Source organism: Pempheris klunzingeri, chromosome 4 (genome assembly GCF_042242105.1).
Source record: "Pempheris klunzingeri isolate RE-2024b chromosome 4, fPemKlu1.hap1, whole genome shotgun sequence".
NCBI classification, from domain to species: domain Eukaryota; kingdom Metazoa; phylum Chordata; class Actinopteri; order Acropomatiformes; family Pempheridae; genus Pempheris; species Pempheris klunzingeri.
Window position 1 is genome coordinate 14,353,502 of NC_092015.1, and position 16,667 is coordinate 14,370,168.

General features: G+C 40.6%; 1 protein-coding gene across 1 annotated transcript; it reads right to left on the reverse strand.

Annotated features, from left to right (window-relative positions):
* Positions 1-2,663: 2,663 nt before the first annotated feature.
* On the reverse strand, positions 2,664-15,591 carry unc119a1 (unc-119 lipid binding chaperone a1). Its single transcript, XM_070829595.1, has 5 exons — positions 15,468-15,591; positions 4,464-4,577; positions 4,123-4,216; positions 2,900-3,072; positions 2,664-2,776 (listed from the first exon to the last, which is right to left on the reverse strand). Exons 1-5 carry the CDS (start codon positions 15,589-15,591, stop codon positions 2,664-2,666), a joined length of 618 nt encoding a protein of 205 aa, XP_070685696.1.
* Positions 15,592-16,667: the final 1,076 nt, after the last annotated feature.

Below are 16,667 nucleotides of genomic sequence, written 5' to 3' on the forward strand. Positions count from 1 at the left end.
CTTCTTTAAGAATTGCATTTTTTTGTAAATTTAGCTATTTATTTACCTTTTAGAATACAAACTGTATAGTCACATTGATTTACAAATTATTGTGGTATTCATCCATCTAGTCTTTCTGAAACAATATCACTTGTATTATTCTGTCATTTCTAAGTCTTTATATATTCATTTTTAATGTATCTTTTCCTTCAAACGTGAACACGTGTGAATTGTTAGAGGATGTCCTCTGCTTAACCACCTTCCCCTGACCCAGAGTGCCACCTGGAACAAACGTACAGCTGTCTGGATTATCATGCTGTGGGACGTGAACTGATTAAATTCACCCTTTTGATGTTTTGATGACTTTGTCTCTGATCTGTTTTGTCCCGTGGAGCTAAAAGAGCCTGACACACAGCTAATTATTGCCTCTCAGTTCTGGCTGCTTTTCACATCAACATTAACTGCAGTCAACACAACAGTCAGTCTTTGAGTAGATGTCAGAAAATAACACAAAGAGCAGCTATCTGGAGGCTGGAAGTTGCTGTAATTGATATTTTCTGTAGCTTTACACTGAGTTTTAGCTCATTGTTTCTTTCTTTTGGTAAAGCAGGCTGCTGTTTTCAATGAGAAAGATCTAAAAACCAACTGTGCACTACTCCTGACCAACACCAATTAGCAGACAGAGAAAGTTGGCCACTAGCTGTTGGCCATAGTAGAGTATTAGCAGCTAAAGCGACAGATAGTTCCCTGAGGAGTTGGTGGAGAACAAAAACAGAGCTAAAATAGAGCAAATATTGGGCTTCCGTGCATCAGGTGGACTCCAAATTATTGTTAATGTTGCTCTGTAACTTCTGGATATGTAAATAAGCAACCGTTTGTGAATTAAGTCGACATATGACGATGTTATGTCAGTGTGTTCACAACTTATTTTCACAGCTTTAAGTGGCAATCACTTAGTGAAGCCTCATTGAATGTGTTCAGTAACATCTACTGTATGATTATTTGTATTAAAAACAAACCTGTCAGACGTAAGGTTGGTTTTACAGTGACTGACTCCACTGTGATATGGGCTTAGCAGGACGTCTCAGTTTGTTTACACTGATATGTAATAAGGTGGTGTCATGGCAACAGTGCAGTAAGACTGTTGCCGCAGAAGATGGCAGCAAACACTCTTTGTGACCAGTGGACCCACTCGACACCCACAGCTACTACTAATGTTATTATCATCAACCACATTTCTATTATCAGTATATCATATAGTTATAGTATCTAGCTACTTTTTAATAGTCATCTATTATCATTGTGATTCTATTATTACTTACAAATGCTGCATTATTAGTCTTGTTTCTAGTATTATTGTAGTTGTTATTGATATTACTATTGTTGACTTGCATCTCTCTCTCTCTCAACCCACCAGGTTGAGGTAGATGGTCGCCCACCACTGAGCCAGGTTCTGTTTGAGGTTTCTACCTCACTCAGGGGGCAACTGTTAACTTGTTGGGCTTCTGTAAATTAAATAGCATGGCCTTGATGCTCTCTAGATGAAAAGTGTCATCACAAATCAAAATGAACCGATAATTGGCTTTCCATATACTTGTTTTGATTCCTTTTATTTGCTCTATTTTGTTTTTTATACTTCACTGTTTTGATAATCTATTGTCAGCTACTGTTTACTGTCTTTGGCCAGGGGAATGTCTCATCTTTTCTGGAAAAAAAAAACACACAATGCAGAACAAGACTTCGAAAAAATCCCATATTTATTGCAGTGATGGAATTTCCGCTGTCAAAACTTTACATCCTTTTTCATTTTATACTTAAAACATTTATCATAATTAAAGTATACACAGTGTTCAGTACTACAGAGAACGTACTGGATATCAAAATTGGTATCTGACTTTTGGCTAATGTAGGTTTTCTGACACTTCAAAATGGCTATTTATTTAAAAAATACTCCTGAAGTAGTAGTAGTAGTAGTACTATGAACATGAAAACATTAACAACAAATGACACATTCACAAAGACAAACGATGACAGAACAAGATCATGAGAGGAATTCTTCAGATGAGTGCTACAAGAAATTTAAGAAACTTCAGGAGTGAAAATGTACTGATATACCTATACAAACTATATAAATGTACATCTGTATGGACTAATTATTATCAAACTTTTAAGGGGAACATCTCTCTTTGTCTCATGGTGTGTTTCTGCATCGTCTGGTTTAGTGAAGACAAACAACACTCACTGTCTGCTTTTTCTCCTCATATTAACAGCTATCAAAGAACACACAAAATGCAAATGAATCAATGTTTCCCTGATGATCAAGTGGAGCCCACATATACAGACTGAAATCGACAGTATGTACAGACACTGCATGTGTTTGCTGCCCACACACACACTCGCTCACACACACACACACACACACACACACACACACACACACACACTGATGTAAACTAATGCTAAAACTGGCAGAATTCGATGTTCCTGCAAAGAGGCAAAGGGAGAAATCTATTGGTCTGGCAGCTGAATACCTGAATGGAAATTCATCATGAGTTGACAGGAGTGAAACAAGAGTGTTAAATGCCGGTGAATTGTCCGTGAGTTCATCGGTTTCAGGTCCTGAAGTGGTACATGAATCGTGGAAAATGTCTAGAACAGGGAGGAGAGAAGGGTGGAGGGTCTCCCTATGGCCCCCCGCTGTAGGAATAATCTGCCTTGTTGTGCATCACCAGCTTGTTGTCCACGAAGTAGAAGCTGTCAGACTGTGTCTCATAAGGGTGCAGGATCATCTCACGCACTGACGGAGAAAAGAAACACACAGTCCTGTCAGATCTAATAGGTTGTATTGTGTGTGGGTGGATTTGTCTCTTGTGGTTAGGTGTGTGTGTGTGTGTGTGTGTGTGACTGCAGTGACACTCACTGATGTCCTCGGACAGCGCGGGGAACTCGTAGATGTGCTCGCACGTGTTCTTGCTGCTGGGCATGCAGAAGCCGAACTCGAAATCAAAGCTCTTGAGCAGCTGATCACGGAAGTAGTGTCTCTCAATCATGCGGAAGTTGTTGATGGGTGTGTCTCCCACCGTGAACTCCACTCTGCAGAGACAAGGAGAGAAAGTTCATTTACCACACTGGAAGCAAATGAAAAAAAACCCATTAAAGATTAACCGGTTTATTTCAGTTTAAGCCTCATTTTGTAGCTTTGGAATCACTTTTTTATGACCAGCTGTTTGTGACAGCTGTTTTGCTTGTGTTCACACGATTATGGCATTTAACAGTTGTTTATTTGTTCGACTGAAAAGCTGAGAGAGGCTGTCAGTCTGTGGTTGTGTGCAGGCGCGATATCTTTGGTTGGATAGTTTCAAAATCGAGCTGCTCTGGTTTGCTGGTTTCTCCGGTGTTACAGAGTCTGCCTTTCAGTCTAACCATCTAGATGAGTCGGTTGTTGGGTTGGATAGAAATCAGTCACAGAGTAGGAGTCTGATGACAAACACCACTCAGGAGGCTCCTGACTCAGCAGGTGGGCTTGGCCGCTCTTGTGTGTTCACACTTATCATCATCAGCCTGCCGTCCTACGCCGAAGCCAACACACCTCATACTTCCCGTATGCATCTTATGTCTGTGCAGCAGGGCTGAACCTGACATTTTTCAAGTCAAGTCAAGTCAATTTATTTATAGAGCACATTTAAATACAACAAACACTGAGCAAAGTGGTTTACAGGGACAGTAAGTTATGGGATTATCGGATGATGATTACAAACAAAGCCAAAACTAAATTCACAGGGAAGACCCAATAAAACACAAACATAGATACGAGGATATATAAGAAAGAATTGATAAAAGCAAAGAATATTTGATAATAGAATGCAAAGAAATAAAAGCCAGAGAGTGGTCAGGCATGTCTTCAGGATAACAATGAAGAGGCTAAAGAAAAGAGACACCTCTTTAGACGGGTTTTAAAGATGTCACTAAGATCTAACTGTGAGTGGAAAACTATTATTAATGGCCAATAAGGGAAAACGGTCGGTCACCTTTGATTTTTAACAGGGTGTGTGGAGGTGAGCAGCTCAGACAGCCTCAAGGACACATGTCCCACTCCCTCACGGTCATTTAGATAGAACAAATACACGCTGAATGTCAACTTACGTGGCTCCAACCTGCCGCAGCTGCAGGAAGGCCGGGGTGAACTGGTATCGGACAAAGCGGCCGGCGTTGGGGTCACAGTGCTTTCTGCCTCCAGCTAAAGAAGTTTAATCATTTAATAGAAATAATTTAATTTGATAGAAGGAATTTCCTTATTGTATTACACAGTTTTTTTTAAGTGCCTGACAGGAAAAAATAACCATTATTAAATTGTCTAGAGGATAAATGAGTATCTTCTACAGGGTCATGGGGATAAGGAAAATTTAACAAGGAAAAAAAGATAAGTGCCTCACATGTAATCTGTGTCATAATCTTTTAGCTAATTTCTGAGGTTTGGAGCTGACCTGGTGTTGGAGGTTTGGTAATCTCAAACAGGACCGTCCCCGTTTCCATGTCACGGATCTTAAACCTGGTGAAGTCGATCATGTGGACATTTTCTTCTGGAGAACAAAGATAATCTGAAAGAGAGAGAAAGGACCCTTTAGGCTGCGTTCTCATAAAATACTGTTTATTCTCTTTTCATGATATCACTGTGAATAAAGCAAAACCTTTCAGACAGACAAACAGCAGACAGTCAGACAGCAAACCGTCATTTAATGACAAACTGTCGCCTCTGTAGTTCTCTGCCAGGATACATTACTGTTATCAGCATAAGGAAATAATAAGGAAAATATTAAAGAATATGTTCACAAAAAAAACAATCAAAAGGAAAGTGTCAGAAATGTTCTCAGGTTTCCATGATTTCACTGCAAACCTAACAGTAAAGTGTCTCTCTCTGCTGCCCTCCTCCATTAGACGACTGAAAAACAATGAGATTAAGTCTGCTACTGCTTCTTTAAATGCAAATCACTTCACAAAACAGCATTTGCTAATTCACTGGTTCGCCTGCTTCCTGTCTGCAGAAGGAAGACAAATCTGGATTGCTCTCTCACCGTCTCACTATATATTTAATGTAGTTTCTTTTAACAAGAACAGGGTCAGCGAAAATGTCCATATGTAGATATAACACAACGTACTGCAGATCATTTGTTTTATGTTGGTGATTCCTGTGGAAAAGCCGGTTTTATTCATGTTTATCTATATCTCTGTTTTTTGCGTTTGACTCGGGCCATTTTATGTTTTTACCTCTTGTTTTATGTCTCTAGTGTAGTTATGGTACATCCTGAGGATTTCATGTAAGTTCATCCGAGAAAATTCCTATTTTAAGACATAACACCACATAACACACAGCTCCTTATTATAATATTGCTGATTAGACAGGTTGCTTCAGTGATGATATCCTTTTTTTGTGTGTCATTTTTGGTTTTCTCTGATTGAACAGGAGGATTCAGTCATAAGCCCACTGTAAGACAGAAACCCAAGTACCCTTGACAGATTTGGCCATGCAGGCAGTGTGTGTGTGTGTGTGTGTGTGTGTGTGTGTGTGTGTGTGTGAGTGAGTGTGTGTGCGTGCATGTGTGTGTGTGTATGTGAGCGTGTGTGAGACACTCCCCTCCCAATGGGGCAGGATTAGACCTAAGAGGCTTATTGTGTTTTACCATCACATGGACTGGTTGAGAAACACACACACACACACATGCACACAGACACACACACACACCTACTATCTCATTAGGGTTATTGTAAGGACAGTTATTATTGGCAGTCTATGTTGCATAAGGGTTGAAGGGTCTTTCTAACTGATGACTTCATGCAACACATTCATTAAGACAGTAAGACAGAAACTAGAGGTCTCACACACACACACACACATGTGAAGACATGTATGTATTCATTCACATGGGTCTGCACACACACACACACACACACACACACACACACACACACACACACACACACACACTGCTGCCTCCTTCTCTTCTGTTTCTGAGGGTTAGAGAGCAGATGGGTCACGCAGGCTTTAGCCACCTGCTTGAAGATATTTATAGACCTTTTCATAAGGTTCAGGACACTATACCTGACACCGTGTCTAAAAATGTTCCTCTTGTGAAACAGGACGGTTTAAAGCGTGCTGTACGATACCATGTACTGCACATGTTGAACACTGATGTAAAACCATGTGAATATCACATAGTTTTCCTAATTAATGAAAACTGAGGTTTGCTCATTTCCGACTACAAACATGACAGCACATCTAGTGTCACTCTTCTTAAATTGTGATGTCTCACAGTTCTGGTCCAATTCAGATAAAATGCGATTGACTAATTATAAGAATTAGATGCATATATATATGGTTTACTGAAGTGAGTCAGGCTGCTTCCTTGGCCATCTGCAAGCATGACTCGCCAAGCCCTCTCAACATTTTTGACCATCAGAACATGTAAGAGTGTGAGAGTGCTCTATTTAATGTTTTTGTATTTCACAATGATTCACTATACAGATGGGTCTTTTCAAAAATGTACAGATTTCAGCTTTGAGCCAACAGAAGCCCAAACAGCAGTGTCATGTTTTTTGAGGGTCACTGATGTGAAATACTGCATTAACATCGATTACAAACAGTCTGATACTAAAGGTACCCTCATTAAATGACATGGAGTTCCTCAAAAAATTAAACATCTACAATGATTCAATAGCGCCAGTTGTTAACAATTAACAACCACATCTATTGATCTCGTGTGTAAATAATGTCAATAACTACTGGACACAGAACTGTAGGAGCAGTGAGCGTTGGACTATTTCATTCTGCACTGTATACATACATGCACAGAGAATGTAGAGTATCCACATGTGGGCTCATCTCTGCGGTGACTAACTGTAAACGTGACAGAAACGTTTCCCAGGTGAACATCACACGACTGGACAAGACGTTTCCATCTAAAGCTGCTTTGTTTTTTGTTTTTTTTAAAAGAAGCAAAGTCTCTTTACACTGTGCTGCCTTCCAAACTACAGTAAGGGCGTTAGAGAGCTGCTGTTTGATGCAGTGCCCTCTAGTGCCGGTTAATTTGATGTGAGGAGCTTATTCACTCAGAGGATATATATATATATATATATATATATATATATATGTAAGCCTGCTGTTATTCTGAGACTGTATTTCCTCTAAAGCAACAGCAAAGAAACACTTTAACGCACTATTTAGAGGGTACTTGCATACTAGATGGCCCATCTGACATTTCATTGAAAGTCTGTTGGCAAACTACTCTGAATGCATCTTGTCGCGTTGTCACTGAGCAGATTTCTTTGTGGGCAGATGACTGATAAAAGTATTTTGTGAATCAGAGATGGCTACTTGCCAAACCTGCAGAAAAAAAGCCAGATGGAACATTTCATCTGATAGTGCAGCCAGTGAAGGCACCGAGTCAGTGTAAGTATTCACACATAACCATGTCGCTCCCAAAGCCTTTTGTATGGAGCCCCTTAGGGAACATGGGGGGAAAAAAATCAATGTGTGAAAAAAAAAACATAAAAATGGGCACTCAGGGGCTCTGTATACTTCCATTTTGAAATTGCCCTGTATTTTATTTTCGTGCACACCCTCCTGTAATGCATCTGTTTGCCAGATGGCAAACACACCACTGCATGTCATTCCAAGCATGTTGACATGGAAAACCTTGTGAGGGAGCGGAAAAGTTTCTCTGGAGAGCGAAAAGGCATTAATCTTTCTTTTCACCAATCAATTTATTGTCCATCTATGTTATTTTTCATCCCCAAGCCTCCTGGGTGGGGCTCTTGTTTTCCATATAAAACAAGAGCTTGGTACCATCACTATACTAAACTGCAGAATACACCATGATTTTGTAGCCTCTGCACACGGAGCAGCTTGACGGATGGTGACTGACTGTACTGTCTTTCTTAGAAGTTGTAATAAATATCTGCCCTTTGCAGATGCTCATTGTTTAGTGACAACAAAATGAGCTGTGAGATGTGAGACGCACTCTAAATGATGAGAGTCACTTTCAGTTTGTGAGAAACACAGAGGGGATAGAGGAACAGAGAAATATGGAGAAACTTACAGAGACAGGGGACACAGAGAAGGAAGATTTGAGGGAAAATGTGCAAAATGTGATGACTAGTGAATGTGATGAATGTAGCCTCTTTTACAGGCTGCAGTTTGTCACAGTCTTTTTTTTAAATGATGAACCATATGGCCTTGTTTCACAGTAATACCAGATGTCTGGATCTGCATTTGGGAATAATATATCACACGCTTCTTATTTTGGGCAAAACATTCCTATTTGTCAAAGTGTAGCTAGAATTCTAATTTCAGAAAACATACAGCGAGGACAAATCCTCGGGCCAAGTGATCATTGTTCATTTACAAATGGTCTGTGAGTAATTACATTCTTATGTTTATTAATGTAAGTATACAGAGAAATGTTAGACAGAGAGAGAATAGTTAGATAAATAGCCAGGCTAGCTGTCCCTGGTCTATTAAGATAACTGGTTGTCAGCTCCTGCATCATCTTATCTTATCTTATCTTAACTTAACTTAACTTAACTTAACTTAACTTAACTTAACTTAACTTAGCTTAGCTTAGCTTAGCTTAGCTTAGCTTATCATCTAACTCACAGCAAGAAAGTGAAAATGTGTATTTCCCAAACCGTCAAACAATTCTTTTAAGAATTTGCTCTGGCTTTGACACAGATAGTTCTGTGCGTCTATAAAACCAAACTATCAAAATTACACTTACTATTATTGTTTTAAACCTTTAGCTTCATGCAAAAAAACTGTTATTCAGTTAAAAAATGAGTTAAAAATGAATTACTCTGAGTTAAAAATGAATTACTCTCTACTGCATGAATCACCTTGTCTTGAAACTATGAAGGTAAAATGTTCAGACCTCAGTTATTGTTTTCCCACTTTCTTTCACTCACTCACACACACACACACACACACACACACACAAAGTGCTCCACTTCACTTCCTTCAACACTGTCACCTAGCAACGCTCCTTCTGATAGTGTGCCAGCTCGATTAGCTTGTCTTTTTCCTTTTCCTCAACCACCTGGCTGCTCCGCAACAAGGAGGAGCAGCAGTGAATCAAAGGAGTGTATCTCAGGTTAGGCATCAGTGGTATGCAAACGAAATGTTCCACGTCTGATGGAGGTGAACCCGAAGCCACCTCCTGTAGACTCAGGGCCTACTTTCACCTGACTTCTCAACCTTGAAGCACAGGAGGAATCTGGATCTGCAGATTTGATGCAGAATATTAAGAGGGTGTCAACAGTGACTTCAATTACAATATGACATGGTAGATTACAATATACTTTATTGTCCCTGAGGGGAAACATTTCATCTCAGCTCAGCTAATCTGCCATAATTACAATTCGCACATTAAATATGAGGAATGTCTTACTACCCTTGGAGGAGGAATGTAAAATTCAGCATTTATGTTTCACATCGTATCGTAGTTTCCTGCTTTTAGCTGTATAAAGGATTTTACTCTTTCTAATCGATCTCACGTATGCTCACACACTTTTGTCACAGACCCAAAGACCAACAGCAGATTCTTAGAAAATGTCTTAATTTTCATGCTGATGAAATACAAATTCAATACAGTCCTGAAAACATCCCCTCGACAGCAGCCCCTCTGAGGAGAGTAAAATTAGCAGCAAGTCTTGAGTCATGCTGTGTTGCCGTGTTTAGATATACAGAGCCCGTCTGACACCAAAGTGGCATTCATAAAGAGCAACCGAGCCACCATTTATAGCTCCTTAATCCCCAAGATTAGCCCGGAGTTACAGACTTTCAGCCACAGGGATTGACTTCACATGCCTTATTCTCCCCATTTGACACCGTGGTCAAATGAATTCTGTGTTGAATTAATCCCAGAACATGAGGAAGAACAATGCAGACATGTTTACTTATCTTCACGGTAAAATAATCCACAGCCAAAGGCAGACACTGACATTAGCATAACACCTTGATGTTCACATCATGATATACAGTGCACCTGTGTATGGCAGGCTGTTTCATGTCTCTCATTTAACAGCACCTGTAGGCAAACTGGCAAACGCTGAGGTTCACAGAGAGGTTGCATTCTGAGCAGCTGAATGCAGATGAGATTTTCCTCTTATCTTTATCCGGCCTGCATCACCAAGTGGAAAATATTAACATTCTTCTCTGAGATGGTTTTATGACTCCAGATATTGTGATCTAAGCTCTTTGGCTGACAATAACTTGGAAGCACAAAACCGTTCACAGACAAACAAAAACATGACAGACATAATGCGACACTTGGTTTCCAGCTCATTTAGTTTCTTGCCGAGAGTTACAGTAATGCTAGATGAGAGGATTGACACCTCTCTTATGTCTGTATGCCAGATATGAAGCTATAGCCAAGAAACGGTTAGCTTAGCTTAGCATAAATACTGGAAACAAAGGGAAACTGCTAGCCTGGATCTATCCGAAGGTAACAAAATTAATCTATTGGCACTTCTATAGCTTGTTGATAATTAAATTAACTCTAACATCTTTCCCCCCCCCACACTCACTCACTCACACACACACACACACACACACACACACACACACACACACACACACTAATTATTTGTCTATCTTGCCTCCTTCAGCTCTTCCCCTCATCAAGAGAAAAAGCCCAGAATACAGTGACACTTTGTACTCAGGATGCTTTCAGAAAGAAGTGGATAAAAGGGTTTCATTCAAACTAGGATCATGCAACAGGGAATGTGATGGTTTTTTAAAAAGTGCTGATGTGTTTAGGTTAACATCTTACCTATAAAGTTATTCAGTTATTCTGAAGGAAGAAAATACGGATCATTCAATGAATGCTGCATATTCAGTAAAACACAGTAAACTGGTGTACTACCTGTGGATGAAATGTCTTTTTTATTGGAATTACATGCAAAAACACCATGCAAATAAATGTTAATGTGTGATTCAATCTATTATTGCTTGTCCAAGTGAGCTTCCACTTGCAAACTATCAACAGCAAATCAGTTGCAAATGCAGCAAAATTTCACCTGCTTTGATTTCTCCATTTGAGCCAGGAAAGATCATTTCATGAGAACAAAGGTCCGTTGTATAAGTCGATTGGGTATATAATTTTCCCAGTAGGATTAATACATGTATAGATTAAATTTAGAAAACTGAACGATAAGCAAGGGCTTTCAGCTCTACAGCAAAACAGCAAAAAATAGAGGCCGAGGTTGGCTGCATTCTGTTCGGGATCATCCCTGTTTAATCTGATTTGGATCTTTCAGAAACTTCATCCTATCAGGAGAAACTAAACTACCACGGTCATACGTGACATTTTTTCTACACAATGTCCTAAAGGCAGCACAAATGAATGTTTCTCAGTAATAGCCTAGTGGCTCCCAACCTGGGGGTCAGGACCCACCCAAGGGATCATACAATGAATGTAGGGAGATCTGAGAGTATTACCAGAAAGCAGTAAAACATACTCATGCTTTTTACATGTTCCTTTAATCATTATTGTTTTGTTATCAATGAAAATATAAGTGTACCTAAATATCCCTCATATAAAACAGGAAGCAAAACAAATAACTCTTTAGGTGATTTGATCATAACTCACAGACATATGGAACAAGTAAAGATGGCTGATAAGTAGCCAATGCTTTCTTTTAAGGGCTCACAAGCCAAAAAGGTTGCGGACCTCTGCCTAAGACACTGCAACCATGTTCAGCTTGGATCATAAGCATGTACTTATAGAAAGCCTGTTGGCTGACATACTGTGCAAAACAATGAAAATCCACTTGTGCTATGAAAGAAGTGTACCATCAGTAATCTGGCACGTAGTATCAAAAACCACAAGGGCACGTGACTGCAATCACTGAGGAATTGGTGTTGATTGATAGCCCCGATCAAACTCTGACATACTGCACCTGCAACATGATAAAATTGGCAATATTGAGTTAATGTGATCCTCAGTCTGGCGACAAGTGTCTGATTTAAAACGTAAGACCAAGCACAAGCATGAGATTGTGTTAATTACTGATGTGGCTGCAACAAGCCATCTCTCTCCATGTCAAATCACTTTCAAAGAGTAACCTTGTGACAGCTGTGCATGGGAGATTAAGAACCGGCAGCACCAATCAATTTTAATTAAAGCTGTATCCATTGTGTTGGCAGACATCACAGAGTGGAAATCCCACCCGACACAGATAAAACACTGCTCTGTGTCCCAGACTTATTAAGGCAAAATAATTGATCACCCATTAGTGTAAAAGGAACCGGACGGTTCTGAGTAAATCATCTGGATGAGGTGAGATTACACACCAACGCTGATCCCTCGAGTCAAAAATACCTGCAGTACAAGAAAGGGTTTAATGTATTAAAGCTCCTAAACCCACTGCATAGTAATTCCAATTTTGTTTGACTTTTTAAAGGCATCTTTCGTCTAATTGTGTGCGCGTATTCTTGTAGATTTGGCTATTAGTAAGGGTTTAAAATTCCCACGTCTCACTTCTCTCTCAAGCTCTTTTTTTCACTTCTTCCGTCACTTTTCATGTAAACACCTGAGTGCAGCACAGTGAAAGCTTTTCACAAGCAAAGTGAGCACGATTATGCCATGACGGCAGGCCCAGAGCAGGTATCAACACTTAACATGTGGGTGGATGACAGCTCAAACATAGCATCCTCTCTACCTGTATAGCTGCACTTGTCTGCGTTTTCACACACACACATTAAAACATAGATTCATAATTCTCAAAAGTCTGTCTTGAAATACTGGTCATGCTTGTTGTAATCATTACTTTATCATGAACATAAAGCGATCGCTCTCTAAGGGCTGTTTTTGTTCTGAATCCCAGCAAACAGTGAGCTAGGCAAAGGATCTGAGTGTATCTAATTTAAAATTGTGTTTTACAATTAAAAACTTTTGCAGTCAAACTGAGAGACGACAGTAGGTTTTAAGTAAGACGAGCGATTTTCAGGAAAGAAGTAAAGGACAATTTCAACATCGAAATGATTTCAGACGTACACTTAACATGGTACAACTAGCCCATGTGTAAGAGTTAAACAGTTGAGGTTGATTGCAAGCAAAGATAATTTCACACTTCTGCTTTCCGTCAGTAGTAATACTTGTTATGGGGAGGTTATGAAATGTCAGTTATAAACAGTAACATGTTTAGGTCTGCTTGCCTACTTATCATAACTCATCCATCATGTAAACAGTAAACTGATAATGTGTCATTTTTCATATCCCAGCGGTGCTTCTCTACAGCCTGGATTATATTTCTTCTCCTCCTCTGTGCCTGAGTGACATCGAGGCGCTGTGCCTGTCTTATCAGCACTGAACCACCGTGACAGACTGGAGCTGGGCTGCCCCAAAATGGTGGCATTTACCTCCCAAAAGCACAACCGAGAAAGTCATTTACACTACAGGGTGAGGCATTTTCTGCTTCCCCCGTTTCCAGCTGCGATTGTCTTTCTCTTGCAGCAGAAAATGGTTGACTGGATTGTGCAGAACACTACGGTGCAGGTTGCTCGTATGGCCTGTCGTTCAAAAAATATTGGGCCTTGGGAAGAAATTTGTGTGCTCTGATCACTTAAACAGGAAAAAAGGAAGGTGATTTAACATCAGTGCATAAATTTGTATAAACCCAAATATCTCCAACTAAGGTTTGAATTAGCAGAAATGTCATTGCTGACAGAGTAAAAATATCAAAAAATATCTAACTTTTAATGGATATTACCCATATTGCATCTTCCAATAACAATTTGCAGCTGTGTAAAGCCAGTAAATGAATGGTTCAGAAACTACACGTCTAATCTGATATCCAAAATGGAAACAATCTCACCTGCACTGCAACTTCTGCAGAATGCTGCGATACAGCCCTCCTGACATAATCCAGATTACTTAGATGTGAATGGAGAGCGGAGATTACTGCACCATCGTGAGTGATTTGGGTATAATTGCACTGACGGAGCCCTACTATTGCTTTTCCACTGAGGGGATACCAAATGTTTTCCACTGAGGGGATACCAAATGTTTTCCACTGAGGGGATACCAAATGAAAACTGATGCTCTGAGGGCGAATGAAAACAGAGAGAGTTCATTTTCAACTCCAGAGTTCATCTTATTATCTTACGCAGGTTTTCTTCATGCTATGTATTCAGAGGTTTAGTTTAGATGTGAGGAGAGTGGGTCATTTTAAGAATATCACCAAATTTTGACCAAAGATAAAAATTACACACAATAAATCTACCAAAAGGGTTTGAAAAAGCTTTCAAACTCTCTCACATTCACAAATAATAGAGTTTGCTCCGGTTTGCTGATGAAGATCTTGAGATGAGATTGAAAGCTCTGGAAAAAAACAGTAATCAAACCTTGAATTTTAAGTTTTTTTTTTCAAGATTTGTCTGAAAAAATACTTCTAAGGTCAAAAATGATCTTTCATTCTGAGGTACACTCTACTACACTGTAAACTAACTAACTAACTACATATAGGCCTGATGTATCTGTAGTGGTTCAACAGTACATTTTAACTCCTCCATAAACCTCCATATGCTGCATACCACAGCTACACTTTGGTCAACAAAGCCTAATTTTATCAGTAAAACTATGTAATGACTGCGTTGACATGCTGCAGTGCTCATGAGATAGATTAACAAAGTTTCCTGTCAAATTCTTCTCCTCTGACTCCACTCAGGGGTTTGAAACCAGGTCTGCTAGTTAATTTACGGTCTCTCAGTCACCTTCAGCAGCCTACCCCGTCCTGTTTCCATGACACAATATGGACCCAGCTTCCACAGTATGTTAAACAACAGGCTGATAGTATTCTTCTGCTGTATTTACTTCAGCGGACTACTGCCTGTGACCGGCTATAATCAGTGGATCACATCTCCGGCCACCTGTTACCTCAAAGCCACAGGTGTCTTGAGGTGAGGGCGTAGTAAGAGCCAGATTTTCCTCAGCAGGATTTAAGAAGCACACACAGTCACCTTCTCTCTCTTTTCAGTGCCTACACACTCAGGCACAGGGAGGTGCAAACACCTACGAACATGCAAAACACCTACAGCAAACACACATCAGTGTTATTACTAAGGGCAACTCAGCGCGCTGCTCCCCCCATGCAGCAATAGATGATAGTAACTGTCCTTGGGTAAGACATTAGAGCTCTAACTGCTCACTGACTGTGATACACACTGGTAAAAAGTGCTAAGTGTTATTTAAAGCAACAGAGACTCTCTGAGGTCCCTTCAGACTGTGTCGCTGTCCATGGTATCTATCTGTGGAGCCTCCAAACAGCCAGTAAAGCAGTGAATTAAGGCAGGGAATATGTTTCAGCACAAACTGAGACCCTGTATGGAAGACAGTATGAACGAGGAAGCAAAAGCAGACGGGTTGCACTAATCTCCTGTGACTGTAAGGCTTTGGCTACTCTTCTCACCGTGCCAATTACAGAGGCAGGTTACTCACTCTTGGTGATCTTCTGGAGCCCGAGCACATCCTCGGGCGTTATTACGGTATTTCTGCGCAATTCTTCTTCAGTAGTAACCGGGATCCCCATGTCTGACGAGTTGCAGCCCTGCTGCACTTTCATGTCCAACAGAAGAGGGCTGTTCGGTGCGCAACCTGACAGGAGCTGAGGCTTTGTGATGCTCTCGGCGTCGTCGCCGCAGGAGCCGATTTACTTGCGTCGCAGCCTTTAGTTGCGCGCTGGCTAATACACCGTACAGCAAACAGGCTCTGTGCCGCTGCAAGAATAACTCATTCTCCGTGCCTCCTCCCCTTCTCGATCCGGTAAAAGATAAAAATCAGCCCTTAGCTCCCTCCCTCTCGCGCTCAAGGCTCATCGGCTCTTTCACAAGCTATTTAATCCAAATCCTGTGGCTTTAAACCGACCAGCGGTGCGTGGCTGACAGTCTGCGCGCCTCGTCATCTGCTGATACACCAGTGCGTGCATGGCCGGGCTTTACTCAGGAACAGCGACTGATTATTACTCAGTGCTCCCGTCTCTCATCGGAGGTGATCTCCTGTCCTCGGTGTAGCACAAGGGGTCAGGAATGACGGCTTTAAAAGCTGTTTTATTTTTGGGGGCGCTAAATCAGCTGTTTCAATGTCGCTGCTCAGTGACTGTTTCTCTCCTTAACAAATGTGCTGTTGGTTAGAAGTTCACACTGAGCACCACTGTGGCCTCTCAAAGGCTAAAGCTGACAGGAAACATATTCTTGAGGTTTTTCTCAGCTGGTATCATCACCAGTTTTAATCCTTTTTGGCCACCTGGTGTCAACAGAACAGACATGATCAATATAATATTGATATATTAGCATCTCATAATGTTTTCATGCTCAGAATGACCTATTCAGGTGACAGTGAACAACATTAGCATTCATTTGGAGTTATGTTTCTCGCTCTACTGGTGAATTAGTTGAGCATTTACTAAATTACTAAATTTTGGTCTCAACCAACTCCTGAAAGAAATACTCCACTCTTTAGCTGCTAAATGCTCCACTGTGTTCGCTAGTGAATCTCTAACTTTGTCACTCTGTCCTTTTGTGCTGGGCACAGATCTTTTTTTTGCTGAAAACAGCTGCCTGAAGGGTCTGGAAACAAGGCTGGTGCAAGCAGGTAGAGGTGGGGGCAGTAAAACCAAAACAATGAACTGAAAGAAGCCAA

What these genes read in the sequence shown, in the direction of transcription:
- unc119a1 (XM_070829595.1), bottom strand. Translation starts at nt 15,591, where the DNA reads ATGAAAGTGCAGCAGGGCTGCAACTCGTCAGACATGGGGATCCCGGTT. An exon ending in CTGCGGCAGGTTGGAGCCAC is followed by an intron (nt 3,073 to 4,122) that starts GTAAGTTGACAT and finishes TTGTCTCTGCAG; the next exon opens with AGTGGAGTTCACGGTGGGAG. An exon ending in CGCGCTGTCCGAGGACATCA is followed by an intron (nt 2,777 to 2,899) that starts GTGAGTGTCACT and finishes TTTCTCCGTCAG; the next exon opens with TGCGTGAGATGATCCTGCAC.